Genomic DNA, 12,658 nt, shown 5'->3' on the forward strand with positions numbered 1-12,658 from the left:
TTATTTATTTTAATCAGTGTATTAAAAGACACTTGTTATTAGGACTCTTCCTTTATTTACCTTCTAATTCTAATTTATTATTAGGCTGGAAAAAGATAAAAAATCTCCTTTTGGCTTCAGTCATATTTCGAACAGAGTTAGTCTATCACCTATTGGATATGAGACACATACGTGATTTCTAATAATAATAATAAAAAAAAAGACATGCTTATGTCAATCCACACACCACTATTTTATATTTCTCCAATTTTCCAAAATCTAGTGCCCACGACCACCAAAATTCGAGCAAGCTTTCTCTCCCCTAGGATCCAACCTGGTACTCAACACTTTCCTGTTTTGTTTTTTCTTCCTTTTATTTGGACTTTTTGTCGTTCATTTCTTCGACGGGCATCAAAATTTGAATCTTTATTTTCTATCTCTGTGTGCCATAGGCAATTTTATGCAGTTTTCCCATATGTTTTTTTTGCTTTATGCCAAAGTTTTTTGGTTGAGGAAAGAGATTTTTTAACTTCCTAACATGTTTTCAGTGTTTAAATAGCTTTTACATGGAAGAAGCACACTTGTAAAACAATTGTCTGCTTGTTGAATTTCAGAATCCACGTTGACCCATATTGAAAGCATGGATGGTGAAAGAGAAACCCTAGAGGAGCCTATAGAAAAGGAGGGATCTTTGGTTGGGGATGGGAAGGACCTAAAGGTGGGGGTTTTGGGTTCTGATTTGTGCATAGAAGGTGTTGTTTGCACTCGTGAGCGTGATGCTGAGCTGAATGGTGATGTGGGTTTTGATGGATCAAAAGAGGAGGGTAAAGGTGTGGATCCTTCAGGTGGAGAAGCTGCTGAGGCTCTTGGTGAGGATTCTCAAGTTTTGAGATCCTTAGAAAGTAAGAGCGTGAATGAGATTGCTGAGTTAGATGGAAATGAAGCTACCTTGAAAACATTGGATGAGCAGAAGAACATTGATGACAAGGAGGTCAATAAGTTAGTGGAGAAAGAAGCAATTAGTGATGTTATTCAGGCTGAGCCAGATGTTACGCAAAGCATTAAAGAACATGCTGGGGATCTTGGTGAAGGTTCTCAAGTTGTGAGGTCCTTAGAAGGTAAGAGTGAGAATGAGACTGCTGAGTTGGATGGAAATGATGTCACCTTGAAAACATTGGATGAGCAGAAGAACATTGATATTCAGGTTGAGTCGGATATTAGTCAAAGCATTGAAGGGCAAGCTGGCATTGCTGAGCAGGTTGGTTCACAAGGAGAGCAGGAAATTGAAGGTGAAAAACTTGATGATGCTAAACAGCGAAAACCAACACATGGAAGAGTTGCAAAGCATGTGTCAAATAAAAGTTCAGGAAACATTCTTCAAGCAAGTTATCAGCTGCCAAAGGAAAAATCTGAGTTTTCTGTGTATGATATGGTTTGGGGTAAGGTGAAAAGCCATCCGTGGTGGCCAGGGCAGATATTTGATCCCTCGGATTCGTCTGTGGAGGCAAAGAAGCATTTAAAAAAGGACCGCCATTTGGTTGCGTATTTTGGGGATAGAACATTTGCTTGGAATGAGTCATCTCAGCTAAAGCTCTTTAGGACTCATTTCTCTAATGTTGTAAAGCAGAGCAATTCAGATGCATTTCAGAATGCAGTAGATTGTGCTTTGGATGAAGTCGGGAGATGTGCAGAATTTGGGTTAGCATGTTCCTGCATACCTAAAGATACTTATGACGAGATTAAGCTCCAAACTGTTCAAAACACTGGGATTCGAGAAGAACTAAGTTTCACACGCAGAGTGGATGAATCTTTAAATGCTAGTTCCTTTTCACCTGAGAACATTTTGGAATACTTGAAAACTCTATCCGAGTTTCCAACTGGTGGCTTTGATCGATTGGAGCTTTTAATTGCTAAGGCTCAGTTGCTTGCTTTCTATCGTTTGAAGGGTTACTCTTGCTTGCCTGAGTTGCAATATTGTGGAGTTGTGGATAATGACACTGATGCCTTCTTAATTAAGGACTTAATTAAGGGCTCTGATAAAAGTTTGAGTGAAGTTAATAAGCATGCAACTCATGCGAGTAAAAAAGGTCAAACTGGTGCTGGAAATTTGAAGACAGCAAATGGCTCCTGTCTCAAACGCAAGCATAATTTGAAAGATGATTTATATCCAGAAAAGAAGAAAATAATTTTGTCAGAAGCAGCAGGTGGGACTCCAGATTCTTCACTTGGTAATTATCAGCCAGGTGATGCCACTGATAATCTGATTTCTCCTGCCTCTTCCAAGAAAAGGAAGACTATTGATCACTGTGCTGGTGTTTCAGGGATGAAAGATAGGAGAAAAACAATTTCCCTTGCCAAAGTTTCAAATACCATAAATCAATCATTTAAGATTGGTGAACGTATTCTAAGGGTTGCTAATCAACTTACTGGACCACCCTCCTCTATGTTGAAGTGTTCTGGAGACAGGACTCAAATGGAAGATGGAAGTGCTGATGGTTTTCCAGGGAATGGATCTGATGTCTTCTCCCCTAATCCTGAGAAGACTCAGAAGTCAAGCTTCACTGTTCCAACGGAATATTCATCTCTAGATGATTTGCTACATTTACTTCAGTGGGTAGCACATGAACCCCTGGGAGATTATAGTTCCCTGAATGTTATAGTGAGCTTCTTCTCTGATTTCAGGAATTCAATAATCGTGGCCAATGATTCTGGAAAAGAAAATTTTCCTACAAAGAAAGTTGGTGCTAAAAGGAATAAACGACCTGTGGGTGGATCACCTGAAACATTTGAATTTGATGATCTGAGTCATACACATTGGACTGACATGGGCATCCAGAGTGGTTCTGAAAAACAGCAGTCACAGAGAAGCAGCAGAAGAGACTATCAACATGCCCCTGCTGAGCCAGAAAAACCTTTTATAGTTTATACTCGTAGGTCCTATTCCAGGAAACAATGTTCTGACAGCAATCATGTTGCAGTTCCTGAAAAGCATTCTGGTTGTGCAGATGAGAATTCCCCAGTTGAGCTTGTTTTAAACTTTGCTGAGCTGGATTCTGTTCCCTCAGAAATGCGCCTAAATAAGATTTTTAGGCGATTTGGACCTCTAAATGAATCTGAAACAGAAGTTGATAGAGGGAGCAGCCGGGCTAGAGTGGTTTTTAAGAAGTGTGTTGATGCAGAGGTTGCTTTCAGTAGTGCTAAAAAGTTCAACATATTTGGATCAGTTCTTGTAAATTACAAGCTTAACCATACTCCAAGTACATTATCCAAAGCTTCATCTCTTGCCACAACTCAAGACCAGGAGAACGGAAATGCATCTTGATCCCTCCAATTCTGAACTTAATATGATCTAATTGTTGGGTAAGTAACTTTTTTCTTTCACATGTGCAGTGCTTGATAATTGACTATTTTGTTAGGTGCCCACATGTCCTATGGTTGATGTGATAGTAACTGCATGCTATCCTGATGGAGGATGCAGTAGCATCAATAGAGCATAGGTTGAACATGAAATCATCTTAGTTATTTTCACTCTAGTTTTGATTTGGGACTAATTGTATTGTAGTCTTACTAGGTCATAATTATTTTAGTACCACTAGAATGTTTTTAAGGAAGCATGTCAGCCAACCCACAATCTAGAACAGTGAAGATAAGGAGGAGGATGTATCAAACATTCAGCTTTCAATCTCACCACTTCAAGACAAAAGGAAATGATTTTGCACTTTTGCAGCAAACATCTGAGACTACTAAAGAAAGAAATATGGAAGAAAACAAGGGTATTACTTACTTGAGCAAATGTGCTTAGTGATTTTTAGCTATCACAATACCAATGTATCCTTTGTTAGCTCTATTTACTTAGATATATGTGTCATTACAAAATGAAAGTTTTCAGTCTGGGAGCAGTAGCATTAAAAGCATTAGTTAGATCCATTTGGACATTCAATTGTATATTGGCTTTAAAATGTTGATAAGTAAACGGTCCTGTTTCTTTGGTTTAGCTAGTTTGGGGCCTCCTAATTTAATTGTCACAGTGAACTATAGAGTTGAAAATACTGAAACTTCGGTTTTTGTAAGATTTTCCTGTTTGTTAGTGTTTGCACTGTGCATCTTTTGTTTGATTTGGCACAATTTTGACATGTACTTCAAATGTGATTCTTTCTAGCACCAACCCCATATGATAAGAACAATTGTCAGATTCTATCGTGGAAAACACAGGAATTTGATGAGTGAGATTCTGAGTAATTGTTTATGTAATTTTCTTCTGTTTGAAAAAATTATTCATTGTAATAATGAGTTATTATTGATATTGACACATATGAGATCGCTAATCCTTGCTGGGCTAAGAGGCCTTCTGAGGCCTACTAGGAACTGGCTTAGCTATTCAGTTCGCTCCTCAGGGTGCTTCCTATGCTCGTTGCAGATGATCTCTGTTATCTGCCCATGTCATGCTTGCCAAGGACTCGAGAATATTTTTTAATCAGAAGCTCCTGCATCGAACAGGAATACTTCATAACCAAGCTCAAGTATCCTAGCAGTGACTCACTTACATCCAGATTATGACTTGGCCGCAATTTAGTCCAAAAAGTTGATCACATGTGAAGGCACTGGGTAAGCACATCTTTCAATACATTATTACTCCGCAAACTATGCTGTCAGAGTGCTTTTGCAGGTATCTTCCACTTTCATCGTCACAATTAGACCAGTAGATTTCTTCTTATCTCAGAGAGAAGCAAATATAGTAGCCCTACCAATGTTTTGGGTTCTGCTAGATCAGCTACTCTATCAAAAATAAATTCCATTTGCAATTATTCTCATTGTAGGGAGTGCTGAAAACAACATGGGAGCATATACAGAACTGAATAAACTGCTGAACCAATTTATTGCTAAATGGCTGCCAAAATAACCGAAATGCTATTTCATCTAGCCATCCATTATTTTGTTGTAGGGTGCATTATTTTATTGCTCGAGTTAACCTTCAATTCGGTCTTCTAAAGTTACGTGCGTTATCACTTTAGTCTTTCAAAAAATTTGATAACCAAAATAGTCTTCCAAACATTTTAACTATTACCATGTTCTTTTTTTAGAGAAAACTATTATCATGATAGTCCTCCAAAAAAATGTATTCTCAAATTAATACCGTAAAAAATTATTGTTACCAAAATTTATCTTTTAATGAATTTTTGTCACCACCTTAGTCTTCATTTTAGACATTTAAGAGATTATTTTAATGACATTAAGTTTTATTTCCATAACATGTACAATTATCTCTGTAAGGTATCTAAGGTAAAAAAAAAAATACATAGATAATTGTACATGTATTGGAAAGTTGACTACACTATATTTTATACATTTAATACTATACCGTCTTAAAATATTTTAATAATTTATAAAAAGTATTACAAAAAAAGTCATTTTATAATAAATTTAATAAGGAATCTGATTAAGGAAATAAATATAAATATTGTAAAGAGGATGTAAAACTACTGAGTCATTCGAAACATGTTAAAAAACACTTGAGAAAATAATTCTTTTGAATTTTTTAAATTAAGTTTTTGATTAAAAACGTTTACAAATATTACAAACATAAAATAAACTAATTTGAACAAGTATATACTTTTTTTTTAAAAAAAAAAAGATTCTCTTGATGAACCGAGTACATGGGTCTATGTATGGTGAACATTGAATTCACAAAATTCCCACGTCTAGAAATAAATCTGAAACAACATATGAAAACCAATGAGCATAACCAGAACTGTATAGGATAGTGCAACCATTACCAAGACTCATACAATTGTGAAAAACCAAGATAAGTTAAAAAGTCGTGTAGCAAGTCGTCTTTTTTTTTTTTTTTATAACTGTGTAGCAAGTCTTTTACATGTAACCTATGAAATTAACAATTAACATTTGTAACATTATAAACATGAATGATACAACCTCAAACATGTCGATTATTAATTTAAGTAATTATGCTAAGCAATACTACTCAAGTATTTTTTTATCTTCCTTAATCGTGTCAAGTTTTTTTTATCAGTAAGAAAGGTAAAGGGAGGAGGACTGCAGACAGTTCCTTCAGCATCTGCTGTTAATCCAGCAAAACCAACAATTGATGAGACTTGTCTCCCAACTTTGCAAGGCTGTCCGCACACGCATTCCCTTCTCGGTAAGTTTGCTTGAACTTGAGAACCCAAGGACTTGATTTTTAAAATATAAACAATTTTATAGCATCACCCAAACTTTTAGGTTTCTATTATGAATTTTCTAGATGAATAACAAGTGAATATTTTTTAAATCATTGAGAGAAGCAAACTATTTGGCCTAAACTAAATAAAGTAACAAATGCAGTGTCTGCAAATATTATATATTATATAATAATCTAAAGAAAACTCTAAAAGCAAGTGCTTCTCACCCTGACAAGCTACATGGCGAATCACTAGCATAACCCTAAACACATCTCTCCCTTGAGTAGGTATTACATAGCTAAATAAGACATGTATTAATAAAAATCTACATTAGTACCGTAACAAAATTCTGACACCCTTCTACACGAGAACCTAAATATTAAATCACCAGACAATTGTTTCCACCCATGCCATGCGTACAAGCATTAAAGGGAAATAAATAAGATGCGTAGAAGCATCTAAACTATTCATGGCTTTGCATTGAAGGCATAACCAGATGTTGTGGTTGCACCTGCAAATCCCAACAGATTAAAAAAAATGGCATTAGTCTTAAGAGAGGAAGTAGAAGAGATGTTCTTAGCATATAACGGAAGAAAGCAAAGAAATCACACTTTATTCACTTGAACAAGTATTTGAATTCCTATGCCCAAACAATCTTATCTGTTAAAAACACCATGATCAACAAAACAAGTAGAACTCAGGATGAAGCAGGAAAAAACAAAAACAATACTGAGCAATCTATTTTTGCCATTATGAATTATATTTTGGCTTATGTAAGATAACTATCATCCTAGACTTTAGCTTAATGACAACATTAAGACATGTATTCAGGTAATTAGCAAGTGATTTCCAATTCAGGCACCACAAGAAACCTGAAATAACTAATGCCTTGTAATTAATGCCGAAAGGTTATGTCTTGGCACTATGTTTGAACATAAGCCAACTTTGGAAAGAAACCATCTCATAACCTTATGTTCACAGACTCCAATGAACCCATCCCATATTTTATTTATAGAAAGGGCTAAAGAATTATTATATTTTTCTATATCTTCCACAAAGTGCCTGCAATTTTAGGACAGTCATCATTCAACCCTACCATAACTCACTTGTGAACAGATCTGGGGAGTTTTACAGAGGATGGAGTAGGTAAACATGTGCACAGAACTTCACCATAATGTTCAATGAGGAGAAACAATAGACTAACAGAGAGGGGAGAAGAAATTTGAAAAAGAGAGAGAAAGGGGATAATATTAGGAGAGGGAAAATAACCAACAAGGTCCAGCATAGTTAGTAGATAGTTGGATTTCTTAAACATGTTGTCAAGGGTTCAATTCCTAACCACGCGTACGGAGAAGACTTTATTGGTGATCTCTACCCTACAAAAGGAATTAGTCTCCAACTATCGGTTGGGAGATATTCTTGATGAAAACCAAAAAAAAAAAAAGAGGGAGAATAAAACAACTTGATAACAATCAATCCTAAAACATAAGCTTGTAAATCAAAGTACATGGCCAAGAAATCCAATTTTTAAATAAAAAGCTATTATTCAATGGAAGCCTCAAATCCCTAGGACAACTCAGATAACTGCACATTTCGTGTGGGTGACTGTGTGTATGCATCAAAGGTATTCCTCAGCTGACAACTAACGACCAATTCCTTTCAAGATGAAAAAATCACTGAAGTGGGTACAACCCCATGGTTATGAGTTATGACATTTTTAAGTGAATTTTAATTTTTGATAAACTTCGTACCCCATTGCCCAGAGGTTCTTCGCTATGCGAAGGTATGGGGGAGGGATATTGTACGCAGCCTTACCCTTGCATATGCAAAGAGGCTGTTTCCGGATTCGAACCCATGACCAACAAGTCACCAAGGCACAACTTTACCGCTGCACCAGGGCTTAATTTTTGATATTATGAAATTATGCATATTGTTATTTTTTTTAATATTGCTTTATTTATTATACTAAAAAAATTAATTATTGCCAGTTCAACCAACGTTAGACCTTGAACCTTTAACGAGTGTCTTTACCAATTCAATGATCAATCCAGTTTTAAAAACATGTCTCTAACAAAAAAAAAAGTTTTCCAAGAACCCGAAGTTGCATCAATAATATAAAGGCAATTGAAACTCTCAGGCAACTAAAATGAAAAAAAAAAAAAGTAACTCCCTTTAAAAGCACAAGAGTGTGGAACACAAGATAATCCATCAACAATTTCCTATCCCTTTCCAAGTTTAAGGGTAAGCTGACACACTGAAAACATATTGTATTTTTACGGGGGTTTGCCAAATATGCAGAGGGATTGAGCAGCCTTATGCCATTGATGCTTTTCATTATTCTTAATTGCTTTTTTTTTCTTTATGGAGTATCCCTTACCCACCAAATTCATTGTAATTTTCTTTTCTGTCTTAGTGATTTTTTTCTTTTATCTAAAATAAAACTTGTAAAACCACTTTATCTCTATGCAATAGAACAGAGAATGTGTGTGTAACTGACATCACACATTATTACGTTGTGGCTGATCTCTTTTGTCTTCACATTATCATGAGTTTATGACATCCAGAGCTTGAGGAAATAAATGTTAATGTCCCACACTTTCACTGGTTTGGCACATTGTCAGAAGGGATTAAGTAAACACATAACACTATAATACCATGCAATGATTAAGTAAACATCTAGTAACACTATATTTTCTGAATCTCCATAATTGAGTTTGCATGTGTTAGCTAAAAAAATAATTTGAGCATTCATGCATTCAAGAGAGATGAAAAGAAAGAGTATTACCTGCAAACCAATATAGTTCAGCGAACCCTGATGAACAAGCTGCCATAAACATAAACCAACAACGCAGACAAAGTGCATATTAACTAATGAAGCAAACCATATTTAAATCAACAAAATACCACAAGAATAAAATTTGTTAAAGCAAAAACAAAACTCCAAAAAGGTTATGCAACCACACCTGAGAATTTTGACCTGCAAGGCCAACTTGATCTGGTGTAGCAGATCCATCACCACTTCTAGCAGATCCTTTAGTGTCACCCTAAAAGAATTTGTGTTTGCAAACATTAACATTTCCATTGGCAAAATAGTCCAAGATAAATAACAAAATAACACAATTAAGCCAGGGGGGGAATTAACTAACCTCCGCCTGTGATATCGTGGACATTTCAAAATCACCAACCAAATAAAAAGAAGAAGAAAGGGTCAGATAATTATAAAGCCATAAGGAACATTATCAAACCTTCAGCATTAAAATGAAGGGAGGAGGATAAGAATTGCACAGATCCAGTAGTTTAAAAGGTTTCCCACCCACCCGGTTCATCTAACCAAACACCAAACCGCACCTCAAGAGGGAAAAGGAAATGAAAACTAGGAAGTTTGTGTAATTTCACAAAACCTCAGAAGTAGTTAGTGTAATTTACTCAAGAATAAATTTGTCTTTTGTGTGTATATCTGGATTCTACACTTCAAGAGAGCTAGATGCATCAGACAAGCCTTTAATTTAGATTATTCCAATTGTCTCCTCATGTTCTAACATATATCCTTGTGATGTATTTAAATCAACGAAAAACAAAATTTGACAGAAACCCTCAAAAACTATACCAAGAAAAAAGGAAGCAAAAGAAAAAAAGAAAAATTACCTCTCTGTACCTAGCCAGGTACACCTTAAGCGGCTCTATGTAGTCTTCAAATCCTAAAGTGGCCATGGCCCATAGCAAATCGTCTCCATTGATTGTCTTTCTCTTCTCCTTCTGGCATTTCTCACTCGCCCTGCACGCCGAAATAAACACGTGCGTGGAATTCAGTAATAAACAAATTCTCAGAAACCCTCAATCCCCAAAAAATAAAAATAAAAAACTGCAATCATCCATTAAAAAAAAAAAAAGACATTTTGAGCTAAATAAAAACAAAACATTTGATATGGATATGTATAGTTGCTAACTAACTCGCTGGTAATGAAGCTGATGAACTCAGAAACGCATTCCTGCATGGTGTCTTTGGCATCCTTTGCAATCTTGCCGTTGGGAGGCAGAGCCTTCTTCATAATGCGGCTGATGTTGGCAATCGGGAGGTACCGGTCCTGCTCCCTCGCGCCGGACGACGAACCGCGCGGGCTCTGCTCGCCCCCACTCTCATGAGTCGGGCTCGGTGGCGCATCCGACATCTCACAAACCCTACAAATTACAATGCAAATATATATATATATATATATTCGATAAAGAAAACAATCAATGCAATGCACCTTTTTCTGGATGATGTTTATAGAGACGTGTATGTATGGCAGATGAGAGGGAAGTAAAAATTGAGGGGGGGGGGGGGGGGGGGGGGGGATTAATTGGCGATGGAAAGGGAACGGTGGTGACTGAGATCCAAAAAAATTGACATGGATGGACCAAGTTTAACAGAAGAGGATAAAAATTATTACCGGTGAGAGTGAGAGAGTCAGAAGGAGAGAGGTAGAAGTGGTGGTTTTTGTATTTGGCGCGACAAGGACAGCGATGATTGGTGGAATCGATTTACAAAAACAAATCTAAGCAGACAATGCAAGACATGGAACAAAGAAGATACTCATTTCCACTATTTTTACCTAACTTCAATATCCACCCTTCATCTTTTTTTTTTTCTTCTTCTTTCATTTGTATAACAAAAAATATGTGATTTAAAGAGAGGTTTTCTGTTTATTTTTTAATTTGATTATAATTTACTAGTTGTTTAAAGATTTTTATATATTATTAATTTCATTATTAACTATAAATGTATGATAAAATTTTAATTTTTATAATAATTGCAAGTCCATTTAATTATTGTTTTAGTTCTTCAATTCAAGGTTCCTAATTTACTAGTTCCTTAAATTAAAATTTGTTTTTGTGGTTATTAAATTTTGAACATTATTTCTTTTTACTCTCTCTTGGGTATGTGTCAAAGAAAAATAATAAATAAATAATTCGTAATGTTTTTTAGTTATTAGAATTTATTTTTTATTTTTTATTTTTAGCCCTCAAAATTTTCATTTTGAAATCATTACAAATGATCAATGTATTGATATTTGTTTGATGCCTACTCATAAGCTGAATTCAAAAAAGAAAATTTTAATTTGAGAGACTAAAAAAACATATCCTGAAATTGAACAACTAAAACAATAATAAAGTATTATAAGTTATACATGATAGCTCAGTAAAAAAAGTCATATTATAATTTTTAATTAGGCTTAAATATTTATTTTTTCCATGTAAACTAAAATTTACATTATTTGTTTCTTAAATTTGTGAAATATTTTTTTAGACCCTTTGGGCCGTTTTTAGCAATTTAAATGCATAATTTATAACAGTTTTTTTTTACTACAATAAAGACAAAAAATGTTTTATGAATTTGAAGGACTAAAAAATAAACATTTTAATTTGATAAACTAAAAAAACAAAACTTTAAATTTAAGATAAATCATCTTATATAATAAATTTTTTAATTTTTAAAACAATTAGTTTATGTTTATATATACCAACAAACTCATTTATTTCTTTAAGTAGTTGGTCAATAATATAAAATGTAAAATGGTGAAAATAATAGAACAAACGAGAGAGTTAGTTGACTTTTTAATAGTATGAACCACAAATTTAAAAATTAAATTGATTTGATAGTAATAAAAATTAATGAATCACTTATGAAGATAGACAATTTTAATAGTACGAAGATAGACAATTGATCATCTGACCGGATCAATCTAATTAATGAATCACTTATGTTATTAGCTCAGTGTGACCTAATAAGACTTATTTTTATTTTTGGTTCAACAGCAAATCTGGATTAATGTAACCGGGTCATGCTTTAATATTATTGTAATTTTTACGCGTGGTCCCCACAAGCTTTGCGCATACTGATGCACTTTTCTACAAGGTTGCTACACTCCATCCAGGTACCTTAAGTTGAGAGATGCAATATTGATTGACACTGCACTAACCCAATGTCTAATAAATATAAGGCAAAAAGAATATATAGATACTTTAGTTATTTATTTTATATATCATTTTAATTTATATCGGATCATGAAGGTTAATTGGTTACTCATTGGTGTCAACATTATTGGTTTGGTTTTTTTTAAATTATGGTATTGACTACTAAGTTAGCTTGTCTCTTAAGTTCTGACAAACCTCACTTAATGGTTTAGTAAACTTCTTATTATCTTTTTTTATATATATATGTTTTATGTTTAAGGTTATTATACATAAATTCAAAAAATTTAATGAAACTAAAATTTATTATATTTGATACTTGTAGCATTAGTAATGTTAAACAATGGAATGCATCAATTAAATTTTAAAATCCTAAAATATCAATAATTTTTAGAAGAAATAGAAAGTTAAAATATCTATAGAAAGGTGATAATAAAAATTGTCTACAGCATGACAGTGCCAAAAGCATAATGGTCCTCGCGTGTGCTTTGGATCCAATCTACTTCCATGATAAAATTTGCATCTCCGGTGACCAAAACCATCGAATTGCT

The 12,658-nt window shown here is 34.4% G+C and overlaps 2 protein-coding genes across 3 annotated transcripts; one reads left to right on the plus strand and one right to left on the minus strand.

The window, feature by feature from the left end:
- Positions 1 to 217: 217 nt before the first annotated feature.
- On the plus strand, positions 218 to 4,110 carry LOC114403745. The gene is made up of 3 exons (XM_028366890.1): positions 218 to 316; positions 594 to 2,222; positions 2,301 to 4,110. The coding sequence occupies exons 2-3, from the start codon at positions 620 to 622 to the stop codon at positions 3,299 to 3,301; spliced, it is 2,604 nt and encodes an 867-aa protein (XP_028222691.1). The 5' UTR covers positions 218 to 316; positions 594 to 619; the 3' UTR covers positions 3,302 to 4,110.
- Positions 4,111 to 6,297: 2,187 nt separating this feature from the next.
- Positions 6,298 to 10,731, minus strand: LOC114403746 (nuclear transcription factor Y subunit B-1-like). 2 transcript variants are annotated; one of them, XM_028366891.1, is made up of 7 exons: positions 10,586 to 10,731; positions 10,107 to 10,334; positions 9,801 to 9,930; positions 9,302 to 9,307; positions 9,119 to 9,199; positions 8,941 to 8,979; positions 6,298 to 6,666 (listed from the first exon to the last, which is right to left on the minus strand). In XM_028366891.1, the coding sequence occupies exons 2-7, from the start codon at positions 10,322 to 10,324 to the stop codon at positions 6,619 to 6,621; spliced, it is 522 nt and encodes a 173-aa protein (XP_028222692.1). In that variant the 5' UTR covers positions 10,325 to 10,334; positions 10,586 to 10,731; the 3' UTR covers positions 6,298 to 6,618. The 2 variants fall into 2 exon arrangements, with proteins under 2 accessions (XP_028222692.1, XP_028222693.1); XM_028366892.1 differs by lacking the exon at positions 10,586 to 10,731 and adding an exon at positions 10,403 to 10,475.
- Between the last annotated feature and the right edge of the window lie 1,927 nt (positions 10,732 to 12,658).

This window comes from Glycine soja, chromosome 20 (genome assembly GCF_004193775.1).
Source record: "Glycine soja cultivar W05 chromosome 20, ASM419377v2, whole genome shotgun sequence".
In the NCBI taxonomy this organism is placed as follows: domain Eukaryota; kingdom Viridiplantae; phylum Streptophyta; class Magnoliopsida; order Fabales; family Fabaceae; genus Glycine; species Glycine soja.